Here is a 22,603-nt window from a genome sequence, read left to right as displayed (position 1 = left end):
GCTACTACGCCATTGCGGTAAAGAAACAAGGATACCAGAAAGTTTGATAAACAGAATGACAAAACCAAAATCTAACTGCTGAATGAGATAAAAAGCATGTAATAAGATAGATAACAGTATCGTAACTTACTTTGTTACCATATATATTTTGGTTGTAAAAAGCATTGAGCCTCTTCACTAGCTCATCTTTGTATTTCTTAAACTCCCGCACGTACCTGGAGCAGATCAAGTACCCGTAACAGATCAAGTTCCCGTAACTGATCAAGTACCTAGAACAGATCAAGTACCCGTAACTGATCAAGTACCTGTAAAAGACCAAGTACCTGTAACTGATCAAGTACCTGCAACAGACCAAGTACCCATAACTGATCAAGTACCCGTAACAGCTCAAGTACCTGTAACATAACAAGTAACCGTCACAAACCAAGTATCCAAAACGAATCAAGTACGCGTTACAGATCGAAAACACGTAACATATCAAGTACCCGTAACTGATCAAGTACCCGTAAAAAACCAAGTACCCATAACTGATCAAGTACCCGTAACAGCTCAAGTACCTGGAACAGATCAAGTACCTGTAACAGATCAAGTACCCGTAACTGATCAAGTACCTGTTAAAGACCAAGTACCAGTAACTGATCAAGTACCTGCAACAGACCAAGTACCCATAACTGATCAAGTACCCGTAACAGCTCAAGTACCTGTAACAGAACAAGTAACCGTAACAAACCAAGTATCCAAAACGAATCAAGTACGCGTTACAGATCGAAAACACGTAACATATCAAGTACCCGTAACTGATCAAGTCCCCGTAAAAAACCAAGTACCCATAACTGATCAAGTACCCGTAACAGCTCAAGTACCTAGAACAGATCAAGTACCTGTAACAGATCAAGTACCCGTCACAGATCAAGTACCTGTAACAGATCAAGTACCCGTAACTGATCAAGTACCTGTAAAAGACCAAGTACCCGTAACTGATCAAGTACCTGCAACAGACCAAGTACCCATAACTGATCAAGTACCCGTAACAGCTCAAGTACCTGTAACAGATCAAGTAACCGTAACAGACCAAGTACCTGTAACAGATCAAGTACCTGTAACAGACCAAGTTCTCGTAACAGATCAAGTACCTGTAACAGACCAAGTACCTGTAACAGACCAAGTACCCGTAGCAGATCAAGTACCTGTAACAGACCAAGTACCCATAACAGACCAAGTACCTGTAACAGACCAAGTACCCATAACAGATCAAGTACCTGCAACAGACCAAGTACCCATAACTGATCAAGTACCCGTAACAGCTCATGTACCTGTAACAGATCAAGTAACCGTAACAGACCAAGTACATGTAACAGATCAAGTACATGTAACAGACCAAGTTCCCGTAACAGATCAAGTACCTGTAACAGACCAAGTACCTGTAATAGACCAAGTACCCATAACAGATCAAGTACCTGTAACAGACCAAGTACCCATAACATACCAAGTATCTGTAACAGACCAAGTACCCATAACAGATCAAGTACCGGCAACAGACCAAGTACCTTTAACAAATCAAGTACCCGTAACAAACTGATTACCTGTGATAGACTGAGCTTTCGATGTCGTCCAACTTCCTGCATTGTTCAATTACAACAAAACTCTGTCAAGTTGAGCTAATGCTAAGTGCTCACTTACTTCTCAGCAGCATGGTGTCTTCGCTGATTTTTATCAAGATGAGTTGACAACGATGACAAAAAACTGCTTTCAGTCGTTCGGAGCCTCGGCTCAGTCTTTGCTTGAAATACGGGCTGCTTTTTTTCAGAAAATGTTCTGAAAATGAACAATAGAAACTTACCCCAAAACACAATTTGCAGTAACGGGTCTACCAGCACCATACAAATTGACAGAACAAGATAAACACAAATTAATGCCAACTTGTGTGAAAGGAAGTTCGTGGACATGGAGATAGCTTGTGAACAGAAGTTTACGTGCTTGCTCTACTTCGAGCCATTAACCACATAGAGCGCACCCTTGAGATACGATGTTCATCCGTTCCAAGGTTGGCATCGTATGGTGAAAAAATTGTATGTAGGGGTATAGAAACCATTGTAATTATACAATGCAAAATAAAAATGGTAAAAATCGTCCAACATTTTATTAAAATGCTGTACATATTGAAAAATAGTAACAAAATAGTATGTCAATATTAGTAACTATAGTTACCTACAGTAGCTGCATTGTATTAAGTGCACCTAGTGATTATGTTCTGCAATACTGTAAAATGCAACATCATAATGTGTGACTAAGTGCAGTACATACGGTAAAAAGTTCTTACCTTTAAGACGTATGCATAACATAAACTTTCAGTCCACTTCAAATAAGTTTAGCTTACTAAACTCACACTTGAAACTGAGTTTTAGTATGTTTTTCAACAATTTTACTGAATTTCAACTTTATACCACAAAAATTTTATTCATCATCAGCTGCTGTCTCCACTTTGACATTTAGCGTGTCTGGTTAAAACCTTTTTCAACCTAATTCAACAAGAAAGGCCGAGCGATGCAGTTACCAAAAGTGGCCTCTCGTGCACTTGACCACTTAATGGCTACCGAAAAAAAAAAGTGAAATTTTATTTACTATGCAGGACATACATACCTTTGGAGTAATATGACTTGAGCTGGTACATGTAGCGAGTAGAACAGAGAAGAGGCAAAGGCATATCAATGCTAATTATACAGGACGTACATACCTTTGGAGTAACATGACTTGAGCTGGTACATGTAGCAAGTAGAGCAGAGAAGAGGCAAATGCATATCAATGCTAATTATACAGGACGTACATACCTTTGGAGTAACATGACTTGACATGGTACATGTAGCGAGTGGAGCAAAGAAGAGGCAAAGACGTATCAATGCTAATTATACAGGACGTACATACCTTTGGAGTAACATGACTTGAGATGGTACATGTAGCGAGTAGAGCAGAAAAGAGGCAAAGACGTATCAATGCTGATTATGTTACAATACAGTTAAAAACTAAATTTACTACGTAATGAAATGGACTTTTTTGGCAGGCTAAAAAAGGTTGTCTAGTCCTGTCCAATTGTTTTTTCCAATTTGTTACAACGTTTTTGAAAGAAAATTTTTTATACTTTAGGGTCATAAAAAGCAGAAATGGCCAGGAAGACACAGCTTTCCTGCTGGTGCAGAGAATGCTCTAAAAAACAAGCTAACTTGGTGCCATGTAGAAAATAGCTTACTTCATCACTTATTGAGGATGATGCTTGCTGGTGCACTGTAGATGCTGGTGCAATGCAGGAAATTGCTAGCTAGCTAACGCTTATAAGAGGGTCCAGAAAAGGTTGTACAGTAGTTTGCCTTGTATGAAATGTGCACAAGAATCAATGTACATGCAGAAGTTTGTATGTATTTACACCCCAAAAGGCAAGGCTTTAACAAATTCTAGAAAGTAATGTGAATGTGCCAACTATCTTGAGTAGCTAGTTATATAAGAGTTACATACATACATGATTTATATTTACGTAGTAAAAAAGAGGCCTACCTGCAAAGTCATGATTAAACAAGAAAATAAAACAAATCAAAATGAAATAAATTAAACATGAAATAAAATCAAACATGGAGTGAATACAACATGAAGAACACGCCACACAAAGAAGATAAATTAATGATATACCTAATACATGCATCGTACGGTATTGTTTTTATGTACCAGTAGACACCAGTAAATTAAACACTTGACATTGTTCTGCCGATGTAGGTTTCTTTCTCTTTTACTTGCTACTACTAAATGGATGCTCAACTTAAATACAGATCTCGTGCCTTGAACTCCTTCAAGTCGCCAGTCCTAAGCTCCTCCTTGAGTTTGCTTTAACGAATTTCTTGTTTTTAATAACAATAATCGCAATTGTTAATTGATTGCGACCATATTCCTTGGCAATATTAGCAATACCAGCGCCTTCTTTTAACTTATTTATGACCTCCAATTTTGTTGTCATAAAAATAATTTTTCCTTCGTCTTGTAGCGTTTGTATCGGTCTCAGATTCCATAGCTAACAAATTAAATATAGATACATGTAGTTATATTGTATGCTGAATAAAAGTTTATAAAAATATGGAGTATAATGCTAAAAATGAATATTTGCTCTTGCTTTTCACAAAATTTCCCACATGGAAAGCCGACCTGAGAAAATTCGGTCATCGTGCCTCTTCTAAAGGTTGTGAAAATGTTTTCGGCGAACCGCATTTTGGCAGGTCTGTTATTTCGACGTACGTAATAAACTCACCGACTGCCAAATTCGAACTCCGACAAAAATTTTCTTGAACTCGTATGGTGAAATAAAATTTGTATGGCGAGGTGAATGTCTTACCATGTTCCACTTCGTAAGGTGAAAAAATCTTATATCAGGGTAATCGGATCTCGAGGGTGCACTGTATCTATATAATGAGAAGCAGAGTAAGTCAGACTGCTATTTATAGAAATGGGAAAATAACACATTCTTGTGGATAAAGCTAAGACAGCCAAAGTATCTCCGATTGTTGAAGTCATCGTCACATGCTTTAGATTGCTGTTAAATATTGTCCTACAATCAGCACTATTGCAGAGACAACCTAGCATGATACACGGCAATAGCTTAACTAGATGCTAACTTACCTGTTAGTTGGTGGTGTATAGTTATTGCCAAAGCCCCTGGGAGCAAAAGGGCGGCAAGTCTGAGAATTAGTAGAAATAGGTCGTCTACTAGAAGTTTTAATAGGTTCGCTTACGATCATTACCTGATCATCACTGTCAGTCAATACCAGAGAAGATACATCCTAGGAAAGAGCAGATATCGTATGCTTTATTGCACAGTTATAACATGAAAACAAGGATGTGCATCTATTATCATTGCAAACATTGAAAATATACTAGAAATTCCCATCATACAGCCCACGACCAAAGTGATAATGGTAAAAGAAAGGGTACTGATGGTTGAGAAATGCAATATTAGCAGTCGAATGGCACTGCAGTGCAATAGGAGAACTGCAATGGTAGCTGTAAAGTACTGGGTGTTATTATGTACAATAAACAGCAATAATGAAAGGAAAATATTATATGTTTATATCTCTCCCCTGCAATAGGAGAAATGCAGTATTAGAAGTAAAATGGCAAACTGCTGTGTAATATACACAGTTTGAAAGTTGGTTGTGTTGAATGTAGAATGGTTTTGACAGTATCTGTAACAGAAAGCAAGCATTAGCATTCACGTGTGTCTGGAAGTTTTTTGCAAACTGGAGCAAAATAAAGAAATGGGCCATGTCACAGAAACCATGGTTAAGTCGGGTGTGTGAGATTTAGAGTTATCTACATTAGTAGCTGAAGGAGAAAATTCCCAGCTATTTTGAGAAAAAAACTTGATTCCAGCTTAATTACAGCAGATTTTATGGTCAACAAACTGAATGCATGTTTACCATTAGTGCGAAAATATAGTTCTAAGAAAACTGGTGTGAAAGTTTGCGAAACGAAAACCAAAGCACATTTTTGTTTACATTTCAAAACGTCATAGCAACCAATATCAAAAAGCTGTGATATTCATCTAGATTTCTGTATTTATTTCTAAAAAACTATGCTGAATTTAGAAATCCAAACAGATTTTAGCTGGTTGTCATAGAAATAGATGTATATCTATAAGAAAATGTAGGCCTATTACTTAATTTCGCAGATAATACTTTTGAAATATAATAACAGTAACATATTACACATCATAATAAACGTCAAAGTACTGAAAAGTAATCGTTTCTTTTTTGCCGATTCTGCCGGACTCTGACATTTTGGACACTTATAATGAGTACTTTGGTATTTCAACTGATGTCCTAAGCAGTGAAAGTAAAGGAAATGACGATGATATTTTTCTAATAAGAGCTTGCAATCACCTTTCCACATATTTTGCACCTACAACACAATAGAGTAAGACAAGGTGAATCTTATGATACCAAATAACTGTAGTGTAAATTTTGTTGCAAGTCAACCTTTAAAGCTGATATTAGTAAACAATGGCAGCGACGTACAGGTTGTTACAAGTTGTTACCAAAATACTAAAAAGATAGAAAATTAATCAGTACGCTAATAAAATTAGAGAGTCAGTAAATGGAGGAAGTAGAGAGCCAGTAAACAGAGGAGGTAGAGAGTCAGTGAAAAGAGGAAGTAGAGAGTCAGTGAATAGAGGAGGTAGAGAGTCAGTGAATAGAGGAGGTAGACAGTCAGTGAATAGAGGAGGTAGAGAGTCAGTAAATAGAGGAAGTAGAGAGTCAGTAAATAGAGGAGGTAGAGAGTCAGTGAATAGAGGAGGTAGAGAGTCAGTGAATAGAGGAAGTAGAGAGTCAGTGAATAGAGGAGGTAGAGAGTCAGTGAATAGAGGAAGTAGAGAGTCAGTAAACAGAGGAAGTAGAGAGTCAGTGAACAGAGGAAGTAGAGAGTCAGTGAATAGAGGAAGTAGAGAGTCAGTAAACAGAGGAGGTAGAGAGTCAGTGAACAGAGGAAGTAGAGAGTCAGTGAATAGAGGTAGAGAGTCAGTGAATAGAGGAAGTAGAGAGTCAGTGAATAGAGGAGGTAGAGAGTCAGTAAATAGAGGAAGTAGAGAGTCAGTGAATAGAGGAGGTAAAGAGTCAGTGAACAGAGGAGGTAGAGAGTCAGTGAATAGAGGAAGTAGAGAGTCAGTGAATAGAGGAGGTAGAGAGTCAGTGAATAGAGTAAGTAGAGAGTCAGTGAATAGAGGGGGTAGAGAGTCAGTGAACAAAGGAAGTAGAGAGTCAGTGAATAGAGGAGGTAGAGAGTCAGTAAATAGAGGAAGTAGAGAGTCAGTGAATAGAGGAGGTAGAGAGTCAGTGAATAGAGGAAGTAGAGAGTCAGTGAACAGAGGAAGTAGAGAGTCAGTGAACAGAGGAAGTAGAGAGTCAGTGAATAGAGGAAGTAGAGAGTCAGTAAACAGAGGAGGTAGAGAGTCAGTGAACAGAGGAAGTAGAGAGTCAGTGAATAGAGGTAGAGAGTCAGTGAATAGAGGAAGTAGAGAGTCAGTGAATAGAGGAGGTAGAGAGTCAGTAAATAGAGGAAGTAGAGAGTCAGTGAATAGAGGAGGTAAAGAGTCAGTGAACAGAGGAGGTAGAGAGTCAGTGAATAGAGGAAGTAGAGAGTCAGTGAATAGAGGAGGTAGAGAGTCAGTGAATAGAGTAAGTAGAGAGTCAGTGAATAGAGGGGGTAGAGAGTCAGTGAACAAAGGAAGTAGAGAGTCAGTGAATAGAGGAGGTAGAGAGTCAGTAAATAGAGGAAGTAAAGAATCAGTGAATAGAGGAAGTAGAGAGTCAGTGAACAGAGGAAGTAGAGAGTCAGTGAATAGAGGAAGTAGAGAGTCAGTAAACAGAGGAGGTAGAGAGTCAGTGAACAGAGGAAGTAGAGAGTCAGTGAATAGAGGAAGTAGAGAGTCAGTGAATAGAGGAGGTAGAGAGTCAGTAAATAGAGGAAGTAGAGAGTCAGTGAATAGAGGAGGTAAAGAGTCAGTGAACAGAGGAGGTAGAGAGTCAGTGAATAGAGGAAGTAGAGAGTCAGTGAATAGAGGAGGTAGAGAGTCAGTGAATAGAGTAAGTAGAGAGTCAGTGAATAGAGGGGGTAGAGAGTCAGTGAACAAAGGAAGTAGAGAGTCAGTGAATAGAGGAGGTAGAGAGTCAGTAAATAGAGGAAGTAAAGAATCAGTGAATAGAGGAAGTAGAGAGTCAGTGAATAGAGGAAGTAAAGAGTCAGTGAATAGAGGAGGTAGAGAGTCAGTGAATAGAGGAAGTAGAGAGTCAGTGAATAGAGGGGGTAGAAAGTCAGTAAATAGAGGAAGTAGAGAGTCAGTAAACAGAGGAGGTAGAGAGTCAGTGAACAGAGGAAGTAGAGAGTCAGTGAATAGAGGTAGAGAGTCAGTGAATAGAGGAAGTAGAGAGTCAGTGAATAGAAGAGGTAGAGAGTCAGTAAATAGAGGAAGTAGAGAGTCAGTGAATAGAGGAGGTAGAGAGTCAGTGAATAAAGGAGGTAGAGAGTCAGTGAATAGAGGAAGTAGAGAGTCAGTGAATAGAGGAGGTAGAGAGTCAGTGAATAGAGGAAGTAGAGAGTCAGTGAACAGAGGAAGTAGAGAGTCAGTGAACAGAGGAAGTAGAGAGTCAGTGAATAGAGGAGGTAGAGAGTCAGTAAATAGAGGAAGTAAAGAGTCAGTGAATAGAGGAAGTAGAGAGTCAGTGAATAGAGGAAGTAGAGAGTCAGTGAATAGAGGAGGTAGAGAGTCAGTGAATAGAGGAAGTAGAGAGTCAGTGAATAGAGGGGGTAGAGAGTCAGTAAATAGAGGAAGTAGAGAGTCAGTGAATAGAGGAAGTAGAGAGTCAGTGAATAGAAGAGGTAGAGAGTCAGTGAATAGAGGAGGTAGAGAGTCAGTGAATAGAGGAAGTAGAGAGTCAGTGAATAGAGGAGGTAGAGAGTCAGTGAATAGAGGAAGTAGAGAGTCAGTGAACAGAGGAAGTAGAGAGTCAGTGAACAGAGGAAGTAGAGAGTCAGTGAACAGAGGAGGTAGAGAGTCAGTGAACAGAGGAGGTAGAGAGTCAGTGAATAGAGGAAGTAGAGAATCAGTAAACAGAGGAGGTAGAGAGTCAGTGAACAGAGGAAGTAGAGAGTCAGTGAATAGAGGTAGAGAGTCAGTGAATAGAGGAAGTAGAGAGTCAGTGAATAGAGGAGGTAGAGAGTCAGTAAATAGAGGAAGTAGAGAGTCAGTGAATAGAGGAGGTAAAGAGTCAGTGAATAGAGGAGGTAGAGAGTCAGTGAATAGAGGAAGTAGAGAGTCAGTGAATAGAGGAGGTAGAGAGTCAGTGAATAGAGTAAGTAGAGAGTCAGTGAATAGAGGGGGTAGAGAGTCAGTGAACAAAGGAAGTAGAGAGTCAGTGATTAGAGGAGGTAGAGAGTCAGTAAATAGAGGAAGTAAAGAGTCAGTGAATAGAGGAGGTAGAGAGTCAGTGAATAGAGGAAGTAGAGAGTCAGTGAATAGAGGAGGTAGAGAGTCAGTGAATAGAGGAAGTAGAGAGTCAGTGAATAGAGGGGGTAGAAAGTCAGTAAATACAGGAAGTAGAGAGTCAGTAAACAGAGGAGGTAGAGAGTCAGTGAACAGAGGAAGTAGAGAGTCAGTGAATAGAGGTAGAGAGTCAGTGAATAGAGGAAGTAGAGAGTCAGTGGATAGAAGAGGTAGAGAGTCAGTAAATAGAGGAAGTAGAGAGTCAGTGAATAGAGGAGGTAGAGAGTCAGTGAATAGAGGAGGTAGAGAGTCAGTGAATAGAGGAAGTAGAGAGTCAGTGAATAGAGGAGGTAGAGAGTCAGTGAATAGAGGAAGTAGAGAGTCAGTGAACAGAGGAAGTAGAGAGTCAGTGAACAGAGGAAGTAGAGAGTCAGTGAATAGAGGAGGTAGAAAGTCAGTAAATAGAGGAAGTAAAGAGTCAGTGAATAGAGGAAGTAGAGAGTCAGTGAATAGAGGAAGTAGAGAGTCAGTGAATAGAGGAGGTAGAGAGTCAGTGAATAGAGGAAGTAGAGAGTCAGTGAATAGAGGGGGTAGAGAGTCAGTAAATAGAGGAAGTAGAGAGTCAGTGAATAGAGGAAGTAGAGAGTCAGTGAATAGAGGAGGTAGAGAGTCAGTGAATAGAGGAGGTAGAGAGTCAGTGAATAGAGTAAGTAGAGAGTCAGTGAATAGAGGAGGTAGAGAGTCAGTGAACAGAGGAAATAGAGAGTCAGTGAATAGAGGGGGTAGAGAGTCAGTGAACAGAGGAAGTAGAGAGTCAGTGAACAGAGGAGGTAGAGAGTCAGTGAACAGAGGAGGTAGAGAGTCAGTGAATAGAGGAAGTAGAGAGTCAGTAAACAGAGGAGGTAGAGAGTCAGTGAACAGAGGAAGTAGAGAGTCAGTGAATAGAGGTAGAGAGTCAGTGAATAGAGGAAGTAGAGAGTCAGTGAATAGAGGAGGTAGAGAGTCAGTAAATAGAGGAAGTAGAGAGTCAGTGAATAGAGGAGGTAGAGAGTCAGTGAATAGAGGAAGTAGAGAGTCAGTGAATAGAGGAGGTAGAGAGTCAGTGAACAGAGGAAGTAGAGAGTCAGTGAACAGAGGAGGTAGAGAGTCAGTGAATAGAGGAAGTAGATAGTCAGTGAATAGAAGAAGTAGAGAGTCAGTGAATAGAGGAAGTAGAGAGTCAGTGAATAGAAGAGGTAGAGAGTCAGTGAATAGAGGAGGTAGAGAGTCAGTGAATAGAGGAAGTAGAGAGTCAGTGAATAGAGGAGGTAGAGAGTCAGTGAATAGAGGAGGTAGAGAGTCAGTAAATAGAGGAAGTAGAGAGTCAGTGAATAGAGGAAGTAGAGTCAGTGAATAGAGGAGGTAGAGAGTCAGTAAATAGAGGAAGTAGAGAGTCAGTGGACAGAGGAAGTAGAGAGTCAGTGAATAGAGGAAGTAGAGAGTCAGTGAATAGAGGGGATAGAGAGTGACGAAACATGATGAAATGAGTGACCGGTGACGAAATGAAAATGATAAGTGGAAAACTATGGGTATTATGTCATCACCAGGTCAAGAGAATCTTTTTGCTTTGACTTCGCGAGTGAAGAGCTTGTGTTTCTGTCTGAAGATCCATCTAAAAGCCAAGGTAACAGTAGCACAGTGAAACAACCGTACAGAATCTTATATGAAAAGTCCTGAGAGGGAGAGAGAGAGGCAACAGTGTTTAAACAAATAAAATTTGCACAATAAAACCCTCCAATTTTTACGAGGAACTCAAGCATTTCACATAAAAGTATCTCAGTCACATACTGTAGAGTGTAGATGGACAACGAATGCAATATTTACCAGAACGATGAGAAGTTGCCTCCCTCTGGTTCTTCACTCCTTCCTGAATCAACTCATCAAAGGATTCATCACTATCTGATATCAATGCAGCTCTCGCAGCTGTAGGATAGTCATAAATTCAATTCAATATCAATGCGACTCAGTTAGCTATGAGGCAATTCCACAAAATCAGCTATGCTTCAGGACATTATTTCCATGGGTTGCTGATACAATGTACATATGTACTGTACATAGGATCCCATATTGTATGTATGACCCAGCACGGTACACAAGATACCTTATTGTATGTAGGATACAAAAATGTACACAAGATACGATAAGAACACACACGATGCAATATATTTAAACCTGTACATAAAAATGCTTCGATAGCAAACATTTGTATCAACATACAAAATAAATACAACATTCTCAAAACACTACCCTTTTGTAAGTTAAAGGCTAATAAAAAAAATAATTATAACACAAAAATAATTAAAAATTTGTGTACTAAATTAATTCAAATTTATAGATCTAGTAGAGTTAAACTGTATCTATGGTAAGCTCGAGTAAGCTACACGCATCAGTCTACCACTGAATCTACATATCGTCAAATCTTTGCTTACACGGATGTGTCACTAAAAGTAGCAATATTGGACGTATTATTACTTGATAGTTTTTAAATGTAAATTACTCTTTTTCCTTTAGATTTCTAAAAATAGTATTATACTGCGTTTGTTTTAAAGCGATATATACAAGTCATTTCTCAAAGTTGTTATTAATAAGTGTTTTTGCTGTAAAATGAATTAAATAGAATATAATGAATCTTTGTAATAATATTTGCTTAGGAATGAGTCAGTTTTAACATAAAATACCGTAAAACTTCTGATTGAACGCCATGGCGCTCTATTTTTCAACCACTCCTGTGGCGGTCAATTGGAGGTGGTGTTCAAATAGAGGCTGGCGTTGTATTTTTTAAATAGCTTGTCAGAATTTTGGGAAGATAAATTTAGCCCTTTTACAGGCGAACTGAATGTCGCCTATACATATTTTGCCCTTTTTTTCCAGCGGAGCGATGTTAAACCTTTTGGATGCAATCAATCTGCTAACTTACCTCTAATTTGTCAAAGATCTCTAGACAAAACATGCATTGGGAAGCTGAGAAATATTTCTATCAGTTGTTATCTATTGATTGCAATTAATCCGTGATGATATTATATATAGCCTGTGCCATGATATTTTTTAGCGTTGAATTTTTTTTAATTCTAAATTTGAATGCAAATTTTTATTTTATATTTAACAATGTTGATTAAAAGCTTATTGCACTCATTGATATGTTTGCTACAGTTTACAGCCAAAACTAGCTTTTTATGTGCAATAGAAGAGGAATTATGAGCGTCGATCCATTGTAAGCCGTGTTAAGATAACCGGAAGGATGCTATTAAATAATATGCTATAAATCTGCAAATTTATAAGTTATATAATGATAATCAATCAAATGCTACAAAGATATATGTTCATGAACAAGTGACACAAACAAACCATACATATATCACATGCAAAAAAAAATTACCGTTTTTAAAACTAAAATATTTCCATCGTTTGCTTGAATAACTGTGTTCTGAGTTTTGTTTTCAATGGAACGAGCTTCTTCTGGTTGTGCAATACTTTCGGCAATGTCTTCTAACCTCGACTCTTCTTCCGCCTTGCTGATCTAGTCGATATTAGAGTTCAAACTAATTCTTGGCAGGGCAATACTTTTACGGGTAGCATTTAGCACAAAAGCAACGCGTAAATATTTTGCTTGCTAAACGCAACCTTCACCTTAAAACTAGTTGTTCATCCACCATCGTAAATGTAAACCATTTTTTATATATACATGCACTTTGAAATACCAAGACCGCGTTAAACAAGAAACTATACTATTAACCTGAGAGAGTGATTAATTAATTCTATGTTTCTATGCGTTCAAAGTTTTAACGAAAAAAAAACGAAAAGCTTTGGAATTGAGCAACGAGAAAATTAATTGTTATTGATGTAAATGATTCATTATTAATGTGATTTTGTGGACATTTTTCTACTAATCAATTGATATTATGGGCTCATGAAGATCAAATAATGTCAAAAGTGGCGGTCAAACGGAGGTGGTGTACAATTGGAGAGTGGCGGTTTATTTTTCAAATCATCTCTCAAGGTGGCGTTCAAATAGAGGTGGGGTTCAATTAAAGGTTTTATGTTTGCCAAAAAGGTTAATTTCACATATTGAGGTTTGGCTGTATGTCATATCAACCATACAGAGAATGACATATATTGCCTACCAGGAATTTTGAGACAACCTTCATTTGATACTGAATTGTGTAGATATATTGAGCTTGATTCTTCTTTTGTTTTTTCTAAGGAAATCGATGTCATGTCACCGGAGAGATTGAAGTGAGGAACATCCTCTTCAATATACACATGTATGAATGAGCAGCGTATTTAACTGAATGTACATGGTAGGGTAAAAACAATAGAAGATAAATGATATCATGACATATGAGATAAAGCTGAGCTTAAGTACCCGACTAGACTAAAGTAAAGCACCTACCCACTGAATCATCAGAAGCCTGAGATGATAAGGACTCGGCAACGCTAGTTGACCTGAAGACAACCAAATATACTATTAGCCATTCCCCATCCATGTGTGACATCACGCAAATCACAAACTAGTAACCGCAGAATTGATATGTGTCAGCAAGTAGCTAGCTAGCTAACACAGCGGCTAGTAAAGCACTAATAAACCGACCTTTCAAAGAGCTGAGTAAAGTGAAAATAGTAGAGCAGAGCTAGTTTACCTCTCCTCGAGTAAATTTGTGGTCTTGATATAGAAGAGCCTATCATCTGCGCTACTCTCACCGCTAAGTGAAGCCTCGTCAGAGACTATGAAATCATCTAAACTGGTGAACAAAGCAAAAATAGAAATATAGTTAATGCATCCTTCTAGCTGACATAGGACTGTAACTAGAACGTCATGACATTGTAGTATTGAACGCATTGGAATAGATGATGAATGTACTGAACAAGCTTCTAGAGTAGCTCAACCTCATGACCCAAATAGACGATGTCATTACTTTGGTAATTAATGCAAACACTTAGCTTTCGCTCCTGTACAAAAAATGATTTATAAAAAATTAAAAAGGTTTTAGGGTACCCGCTAGCTTATGCAAAACACTAAAAAACTTTCATGAAAGTAGAGAGATACAAGAGGCGAGTGTGTCAAAGTGTGTCATGAATGATCAGAATGAACAAAAATAATGGGTGAATAATAGTGAACGAAAGTAAACTTTGCGAGAAGAGTCTATGGAATGAGTGTGAGAGGCATCTTTGTACCATCCTACAGCCTAGAGAATTGTTTGTACAGACACAAGCAAAAAAGCTTCAGCAAACTAACCTTTCGTCATCAGTAAAGTACTCCGCGTTGCGCTGCTGGTGGCTGTAAGGGCCTCCCCTAATTCTCTCTAAATCTATAGGAAACAAGACAACCCCATGATAATGACTTCAGTGAGATTGCGTGAGATTTGTAAAGGAATATACATAAATCTTTAACGATAAAAGCTGGCTTACATCTTTCATAAGCTTCATCACCGTCAGATGACTGGCTGGACTGATCACCTCTAGACAAGTGATGCGTCGCACCTGACTGACAGTCCCTTTGCAGCTCGCTGTCTGTCTTTGATGAACAAGAGGAATCTTCGCAGTCAGTCAAACATGACTGCCGATGGTGGCCATCAAAGTCATCAATCGAGGAAGTGAGTCGTCGCTTAGAGCCCGAAGACGAAGAGTGAGAAAGATCAGAGCATGAAGCTTGTGATAATAAAAGACTGTTAGGAGAGTCCGAATTCTCAGTCAGACTATCAGAGCCAGTTGGCCTGAAAACAAAAGAAATGTTAAATACAACCTTTTTCATCTTTCTAATGATAGAGAACCAATAACTGATTTGGTCTTTCTGAATACTTTTGCGAGTGAGGAAGTACTACCGAAGGCATAGCGAGTACCTTGAAAGACACAAACCATCATCTTCATCGTCTGTAAGTAAATCTGCAAGTTGGTAGCTGATGATATCTGTAAAGGACAAAGTAGGACATGTTTAATTCATCAAAGAATATATGAATATGCTGGCCTTCTGCAGAATTAACTTCTGTTGTTGCATGGCAGATCTGTTCAACTCTAGGCTCACGATACTGACCCTGTAGTTGCTGGCATCACTACCGATATAGCAGATTCTAAATAGCTATTCTAATAGCTATTCTATAACAATACAGAACTGTCAGCAAAGTAACCTACATAAACTGCAGCTCACTATATGCTTCGGTGGAACATTGACTTTAAACCATAGAGCACTACTTGATAAAAAAGGTAATATAAGAATATGATGAGCTATACACCTGATACATGCCTACTTGAATAAGTAGGTAATATAAGAATATGTTGAACTATACACCTGATACATGTCTACTTGAATAAGTAGGTAGTATAAGAATATGATGAGTTATACACCTGATATATGTCTACTTGAACAAGTAGGTAATATAAGAAGATGAGCTATACACCTGATACATGTCTACTTGAACAAGTAGGTAATATAAGAATATGACAAGTTATACACCTGATACATGTCTACTTGAACAAGTAGGTAATATAAGAAGATGATGAGTTATATACCTGATACATGCCTACTTGAATAAGTAGGTATTATAAGAATATGAAGCGCCATACACCTGGAATAAAAGTACCTGATTGCTTCTTAAGCTGTCTCGCCTCCTTTCCCTCTAATAGCAGATCATCAAATGAGCTATCAGAATCTATCATTGTGCCTAACGAAATGAGAAACCACACAAAGTAAGTATATGGGGTTGTATAATAATAAAAAACTGTCTATAAAAAGCTCAAGGAAGAAAAATGGGTACATACACTCAGACTTTTCTACAGTAAATTAAGATGAACTACTCTCAGTACATCAGCAATTGAAGCATTCAGTAGTGAAACATACTGAATGCTTCGAGAAACACTCAGAATATTTCGAGAAAGATAAACATTTTCATAGAAACATGTAGCATGGCTACAGCTGCTATCTTTAATAGAGATGGAACGAAACATCTTGAGTATCGACCTGTCTCGTCTAGGATCTATCTCGCCCCGACCTAAATATTGCCAAACTCGATACAGGAAATAAAACTAAAGCGGCTGCGCATGGCTGTTAAAACATGGCTGCAGAAAAAGGTAAATAAAGTTGCAGGAAATAAAGTAAGACCTATTCAATAGATGGTAAAAATATACATGTACAAAGCAACATGTTTATAATAGTTATTATCAATCAAGCTCAAAATTCTTAAACATATATAACTTCGCTATTTCAGAGCAGTATTTGTTACTTTTTTTTTACAAAAAATACATGCATATCGCTATGAAAATGTTGTATTTAAACCATTTACACTAGGAGAAAACTCAATTTAAAGAGGTTTATCAATTTCATACATCAAGTGCGCTAGTCCTTGTGTAGTGAAATCATCACCAAATGCTCATTATTTTACTGTCCTGTGTCTCGAATTTTTACAAGAAAGTGCCTCGAGTCTCGTCTCGAACATAAAAGACCTGTCTCATTTCACCTCTAATCTTTCAACAAACAATTGACAAGTGATAGAAATGTGATGAAGATTTGACTTGACCAATGTGCAAATTTGATCAAGAGACATAATATTATTATTATGACGACCAACTATGAAAACCACATACCATGTAATTGGTAGATTTTAAACGGACAAGATCCTGGTGCACTTTTTTGGTGTCAGTAACACGATCACAATAGTGAAATGTAGATTTCACTTTAAAGGTTAATTTATTAAACGTTCCAAAGAAACTGCAACTACTATTATACTACCACAGTCTCTAGCACAAATAATTTAGATATATAAGCTAGAATGTCTATTGTGGAGAAAAGATTTTACACGGCTGTGAGATTTTGAAAACGTGAAGATAATAAACTTGCATTTACTGTATGAGGTTACGTGAAGAAGTTTTGGCGATGCTGAGCTGATAATAGAAGGTTTAACACAGATTAGGTATGATACAGCTGTTTGTAAGCAACTATAATTTTCCAGGTGGCTGTTTTTAATGTTGTTCTTTAGTTACTACAATTCAACTAAGTGGTTGTTTTACCACTGTTTGTAAAGGTTGACTTGCAACAAAATTCACATTACAGTTATTTGGTATCAAAAGATTCACCGTGTCTTACTCTGTTGTGCTATAGGTGCAAAAGATGTGGAAATGTGATTACAAGCTCTTAAAAGCTAAAAAACGAACAGTTAATCGCCGCCATCACAAAACTGCCGTAGATTAGATTCGCTTTTCAAAACAGCTCAAATGGGACGTAGTTGAACAAGATAGCTTCTGTTTACACTTTCATGCAACCTTATTCGTCGAAATATTTTCACAAATATACTTCACGCATTCAATAAAACCATGTCTATTATCCTTACATGCCAATTTCATCATCATTGTAATGCTGTAATTTTGAGCACTGATATCTCAAAACCCACTGTAAAAATTCGTTTAATTGTTTAACCTTAGCTCGAAGGAGTGCATATCATCCTCTGAAAAACATGACGAGCCTGTTGGTCACCTGTAATAGTTAAAACAGGCTGCAGAAATTATTCGCGCTGTTTGGTAGGAAGTATGGGTCAAATGATCAGATTACGAATAGACTATTAGACTAAGCAGAAACAAAACTGTAAACTAGCGAGCATCTATATTTGGTAAAGGCTCTTCGGTAAAACCCGAAGTGTTTGTCATAAACTAGTACTACGAGAAGTTTTATATTGAGCCTTTTATTGGTCTTTCAATTTACGTGAGAACATCACATGTCAAAACACTAACCAAATCGTTTGAGTACGTCAGAGAAATAAATCGATTCCAATTTACGGCGGTTTCGTGATGGCGGCGATCATGCGTTCGTTTTTGAGCTTTAAATCCCATTTCCACATATTTTGCACCTACAACACAGCAGAGTAAGACATGGTGAATCTTTTGATACCAAATAACTGCAATGTGAATTTTGTTGTAAGTCAACCTTTAAGTAACTATAATTCAACTAAGGATGTTGTTTTACTGCTGTTCCTAACTATAATTTAACCAGGTAGTTGTTTTTACTGCTGTTTGTAAGTACCTTCCTTGGAGTAGCCGGGGTTCGATGAATGAGAAGTCACTGATTTGTATGAACAGGCAAAGCTAACTGCTGCAAAGCAGAGCCCAAATGTTGCGAGAATCGGTGAAACCGACCCAAATGGAGATGGCTATTCACTGCCGGGTTACCAATTGAAATTATTACCCTTTGGAGGTGTTAGAAAGCTGCCTGGAAAGTCCGCCACAGACAACCAGCCGGAATTGCCCAAAGGTTGGATGGTCAAGTGGTTGCAAGGTGCCTCAATATTGCAAAACAACCCCTGATTTGCCCTACCATTGGGACATACACAGCCGTAGAAAGCCAACAGGTGCATGACAAAGCGCCTCTGCAGCAAAGAAATAGGCATGGAAGAATGGGTCACGAGGAGTCATGAGGAAATCTGCGTCAGAAGGATGAGTGCCTGCATAACAGGAGGCCCTGTTACAGACAGTCAGACCAAACTGCCAAGAACCAAGCCAGGAGGAAAGGTTGGCCAACCTGCTGACCCGTGCGATACTGCCTTTAGCATGAGTAACAACGATGCGAGTCAGACCTCCAAGGTCAAGCACTATATTTCACTCAGGGAGGGGACCAGACCTATCTGGTATCTTCCTCATCAGAATGGGCAGAGGCCGAACAACGATTGCGAGACTTGCAAAACAAACTAATAGAGCCAGCTGGCTGAGCCTGAAGTCCACTGGTGGTGCTGATCTAGAGGAAAGACAAGAAGTTGCGTTTCCGTATTGAATACTGGCATTTGAATGCCGTTACCGAATAGGATGCATACCCTCGGCCAAAGATAGATGACAGAATGGAGGCTCTTTTCAGAAACTGGTTCTTCAGCACACTCAGCGGGTAATGACAGGTGCTCCTGGATGAGGATGCTAAACCTAAACCACCTAAACACCTTCTCACAGACTAATAGTGAGATTAGATCTGCACAATGATTGCGTTAATTAAACGATTAACGTGATCAATACAAATAAACGATTAACTGAGTCGAGCCAATTAGTCTTCAATTAAAATGCAACCGAGGTGATGATCTTGATGTGGTTCCTTTCCTTTGTACTGTTTAGTACCTATATGATACCAACGTGGCAGGTTGCTAGCATTTAATTTACTAAGAAATAAATATTATGACAAGCAGCACTTTTTTACCAATTAAATACAACCACAATTATTTTGCACTCATCTATGAAAACACTAAGGGAGTCACTAACATAAAACTTGCAGTACAATGACACAAGCACTGAGTCGATCTAGCTGTAAGCCGCCATGTTGTTAGTTGTTTGGAAGTGTTTCTGGGTAATAGCAACAAAAGCGATTTCGGTATTATTTAATATCTTACAGTCTATTTTTTGTTTACATTTTACAACTTTTTTAGATCAATTACACAAGGATTTTAATTTTCCAAAAAAATCACAATCATAATTCAGCTTCGGAATATTAATTGTATAAGATTGACACTTTATTGGAACATAAAAGCAGAAATATGTCCTCCATACTCGGTGGCACGTTTTCAAACGTTGTTGGAAGCATAAACAAGAAAGTGAAGTGCAATATATGCCAGAAAGAATTTGCCTACCACCACAGCACATCCTCACTAAGATATCATTTAACTAATTCTCATCCTACCGCTCAGAAATCATTACCAGCTGTCGCAAACAATAAGCAACAGCAACTAACCATCGTGTCATTTACTAGACCTGTTACCCCAAACAGGTCAAACAAGATCACTAATGCTATTGCAAGATGGGTTGCTATGAATGTCAGGGCCATGAACATTGTTGAAGATAATCGATTTATCAAGTTGCTACAGACCACAGGTGTCCTTTAGCGGGATATTGCCGAAGCCGGGCCGTAGTCTACACACACAAAAAAGCAACAAAGGTCCACGTAGTTATGAGCAAAAACATAAGTATCTACCCAAATATCTTACCAATCCGATAAGCAGCACACACAAAAACTAAACCAATCGGCAGAGCCACCCATCATGTAAAAATATTCCAAGTTTAAATTCATGTCCGGCACAACTCACCTTATGGTTTCTCAAAACTTGTCCCAAAGTCTCTATTAATTTGAGACTGTCCGATTGCTGTTTTAGAAATGGTCGCTGATAGCCTAGCCTGACGTCCTAATTCAACATCTTAGTAACTATCGGGGCATTGCTGAGTGCTCCCGAACTTTTTGATTCCCTCTTTTAGCAATGCCCCGATAGTTAGTAAGATGTTGAATCAGGACGTTAGGTTAAGCTAGCGGCGACCATTTCTAAAGCAGCAATGGGACAGTCTCAAATTAATAGGGACTTTGGGCAAGTCTTGAAAAACCATAAGGTGAGTTGTGCAAGACATGACTTGAAATTTGGAATATTTTGACATGATGGGTGGCTCTGTCGATTGGTTTAGTTTTTGTGTGTGCTGCTCATCGAATTGGTGAGATATTTGGGTGGATACTTATGTTTTTGCTCATAACTACGTGGGCCTTTGTTGTTTTTTGTGTGTGTAGACTACGGCCCGGCCTCCGCAATATCTTGCTAAAGGACACCTGTGCTACAGACAGCTGTGGCTAACCCACAATACAAACCACCAAGTCGAACCACTATTAGTAGAAAGGTTGAAGGCCTATACGAAAAAAAAGAAGTGTATCAAAGCCGAATTACAAAATGTCGAGTTCATCGCACTGACAACTGATTATTGGACAAGCTGTGCTAATGAAAGCATTGCTGGGGTAACTGCTCATTATATAGACAATGATTGGAAGATGCAGACACTAACTCTGGCTGAGAAAAAATAAGATGGACGTCATACAGCTGACAAGGTCTCAAAACAAATCCAATTTATTGTTGATGAGTGGTGCATTAGCAACAAAGTAGTAAGCTTAGGGACTGACTCTGCTAAAAACATGCTGGGTGCTGCAGCCAAATTTGATTGGATTCACATTCCTTGTGTTGTTCATTCTCTTCAACAAGGGAATTAAAGCTGCAGAAATGGATGGTGTTGGCTAAAGCTCGAAAACTTGTAGGTCATTTCAAGCACTCTCCAAAAAACACTGCTTCTTTACATGCCGAGCAAGTCAAACAGGACCTTCTAAAGAAGTCACTGGTTAGTGTTCATTTTAAATGATTATGCCCAGCTTTAACTGGTATATTATTCAACAATGTAAGCATAAATCCACATTTTGTTTGCTACAGAAACAAGATGTACCTACTCGGTGGGCTTCTACAATAACCATGATTAACAGTGTTCTACGAAATATTGATTGCTTTCAAGCTGTTTGATGTGGTGAAAGTCATAAGAAAATTTTATCACCAACAGGTAAATGTTTTATTTTAGTCCCTATCCACAAGAAGGAAGTGCTTTTACAGGTTTATTAGCTACTTGTATTTATACCAGGTAAAAAAATGGAGAAGCTAAGGAAAGTCCGAGATCTATTGACACCTTTGGAAGCAGCTACTTAGAGACTTGGTGGTGAGAAGTATGTATCTGTATCAATCGCATTACCAGAGCTCAATCATCTCTTGCAGTTGATGTGTGTGGATGATAACGATCCTGGATATATATCAGAGTTCAAGCAAGCCTGCACTAGTGATCTGAGACCAAGGCTTGATGTCCTTGAATCCAACATGCATGTTAAAGCTGCCTCTGCCCTGGACCCGAGATTTAAGACATTGAAGTTTATATCAAAGGAAGATCGAAAAACTGTGTGGAATTTCATACTTAACAAGGTTAAGGAAGGAGATACCAGTCAGTCTTCAAGTAGCTTTGATGAGCGTTCTATAAAAAGAAGTCGATACCAATACAGTTCCAGTGAAGATGAAGACAGTGAGAATGAATTTACAAGCACTTCAATGCATGAAAAACTACAAAACTACAGGCATGGTACCGAAGCTGATGATGATGTGGACCCACTAGTCTGGTGGAAAGGCTGATCATCTGCATATCCTAGGCTTAGTAGGTTGGCGAGAAAATACCTATGTACCACTGCAACTACTGTCCCCTGTGAGCGGCTATTCTCTAAAGCTGGCAATATTGTATGTAGGAAAAGGGCATCTCTTCATTCAGATAATGTGAATTAACTGTGTTGCCTCAACTCTTGGCTGGCCTAATTATAGACTTTCATAGACACTTTTCATACGCATAAGATTTTTTACATTGTAACTTATATACATTGTACATAACATGTACTCCTGTTAACAATAAATGTTTCAAATGTAATTAATTTACATGCAGCTGTATTATTCGTTATAAAATATGCAGGTTTTTGCGAGATTAATTTAATTTTAAGATTAATCAAAGATTAACTCGTTCAGACCAGTTAATAATTGCGATTAATTTTTTATAATCGTTCTGCAGCTCTAAGTGAGATCTATAAAAAAGAACAGCTACAACGACTCTCTCTTTTTACTTTGTCTGCTAACCCTCTTGTGGCTCTATTGGCTTTTCAAACTGCCAAAGCTTTCTCTATTCTAGCTGTTGAGCCTCTCTAGCTGTGAACTGCCAAGACTTTCAATTGACAGTTAAGACTCACAGCCAAATGGGACTGAGCGGAAG

The 22,603-nt window shown here is 38.4% G+C and overlaps 1 protein-coding gene and 1 long non-coding RNA gene across 2 annotated transcripts in view; both read right to left on the bottom strand.

The window, feature by feature from the left end:
- Positions 1–14,632, bottom strand: part of LOC137404138 (serine-rich adhesin for platelets-like) — a 16,735-nt gene extending 2,103 nt beyond the window's left edge. Inside the window, exons 1-11 of the mRNA XM_068090293.1 lie at positions 14,603–14,632; positions 14,459–14,564; positions 14,286–14,358; positions 13,690–13,791; positions 13,443–13,495; positions 13,174–13,299; positions 10,877–10,975; positions 10,597–10,664; positions 4,657–4,817; positions 1,681–1,815; positions 131–215 (exon numbers count right to left, since the gene is read on the bottom strand). Of these exons, the coding sequence (XP_067946394.1) occupies positions 131–215; positions 1,681–1,815; positions 4,657–4,817; positions 10,597–10,664; positions 10,877–10,975; positions 13,174–13,299; positions 13,443–13,495; positions 13,690–13,791; positions 14,286–14,358; positions 14,459–14,564; positions 14,603–14,632 (1,038 nt within the window). The remainder of the gene's footprint in view (positions 1–130; positions 216–1,680; positions 1,816–4,656; positions 4,818–10,596; positions 10,665–10,876; positions 10,976–13,173; positions 13,300–13,442; positions 13,496–13,689; positions 13,792–14,285; positions 14,359–14,458; positions 14,565–14,602) is intronic.
- A 68-nt stretch (positions 14,633–14,700) lies between these two features.
- LOC137405505 (uncharacterized) lies at positions 14,701–15,709 on the bottom strand. Its single transcript, XR_010979768.1, has 3 exons — positions 15,628–15,709; positions 14,890–14,956; positions 14,701–14,763 (listed from the first exon to the last, which is right to left on the bottom strand). It is a non-coding gene; the product is annotated as an uncharacterized lncRNA (long non-coding RNA).
- Positions 15,710–22,603: the final 6,894 nt, after the last annotated feature.

Source organism: Watersipora subatra, chromosome 9 (assembly GCF_963576615.1).
Source record: "Watersipora subatra chromosome 9, tzWatSuba1.1, whole genome shotgun sequence".
NCBI classification, from domain to species: Eukaryota; Metazoa; Bryozoa; class Gymnolaemata; order Cheilostomatida; family Watersiporidae; genus Watersipora; species Watersipora subatra.
This window is presented reverse-complemented; position numbering and strand designations above follow the sequence as displayed.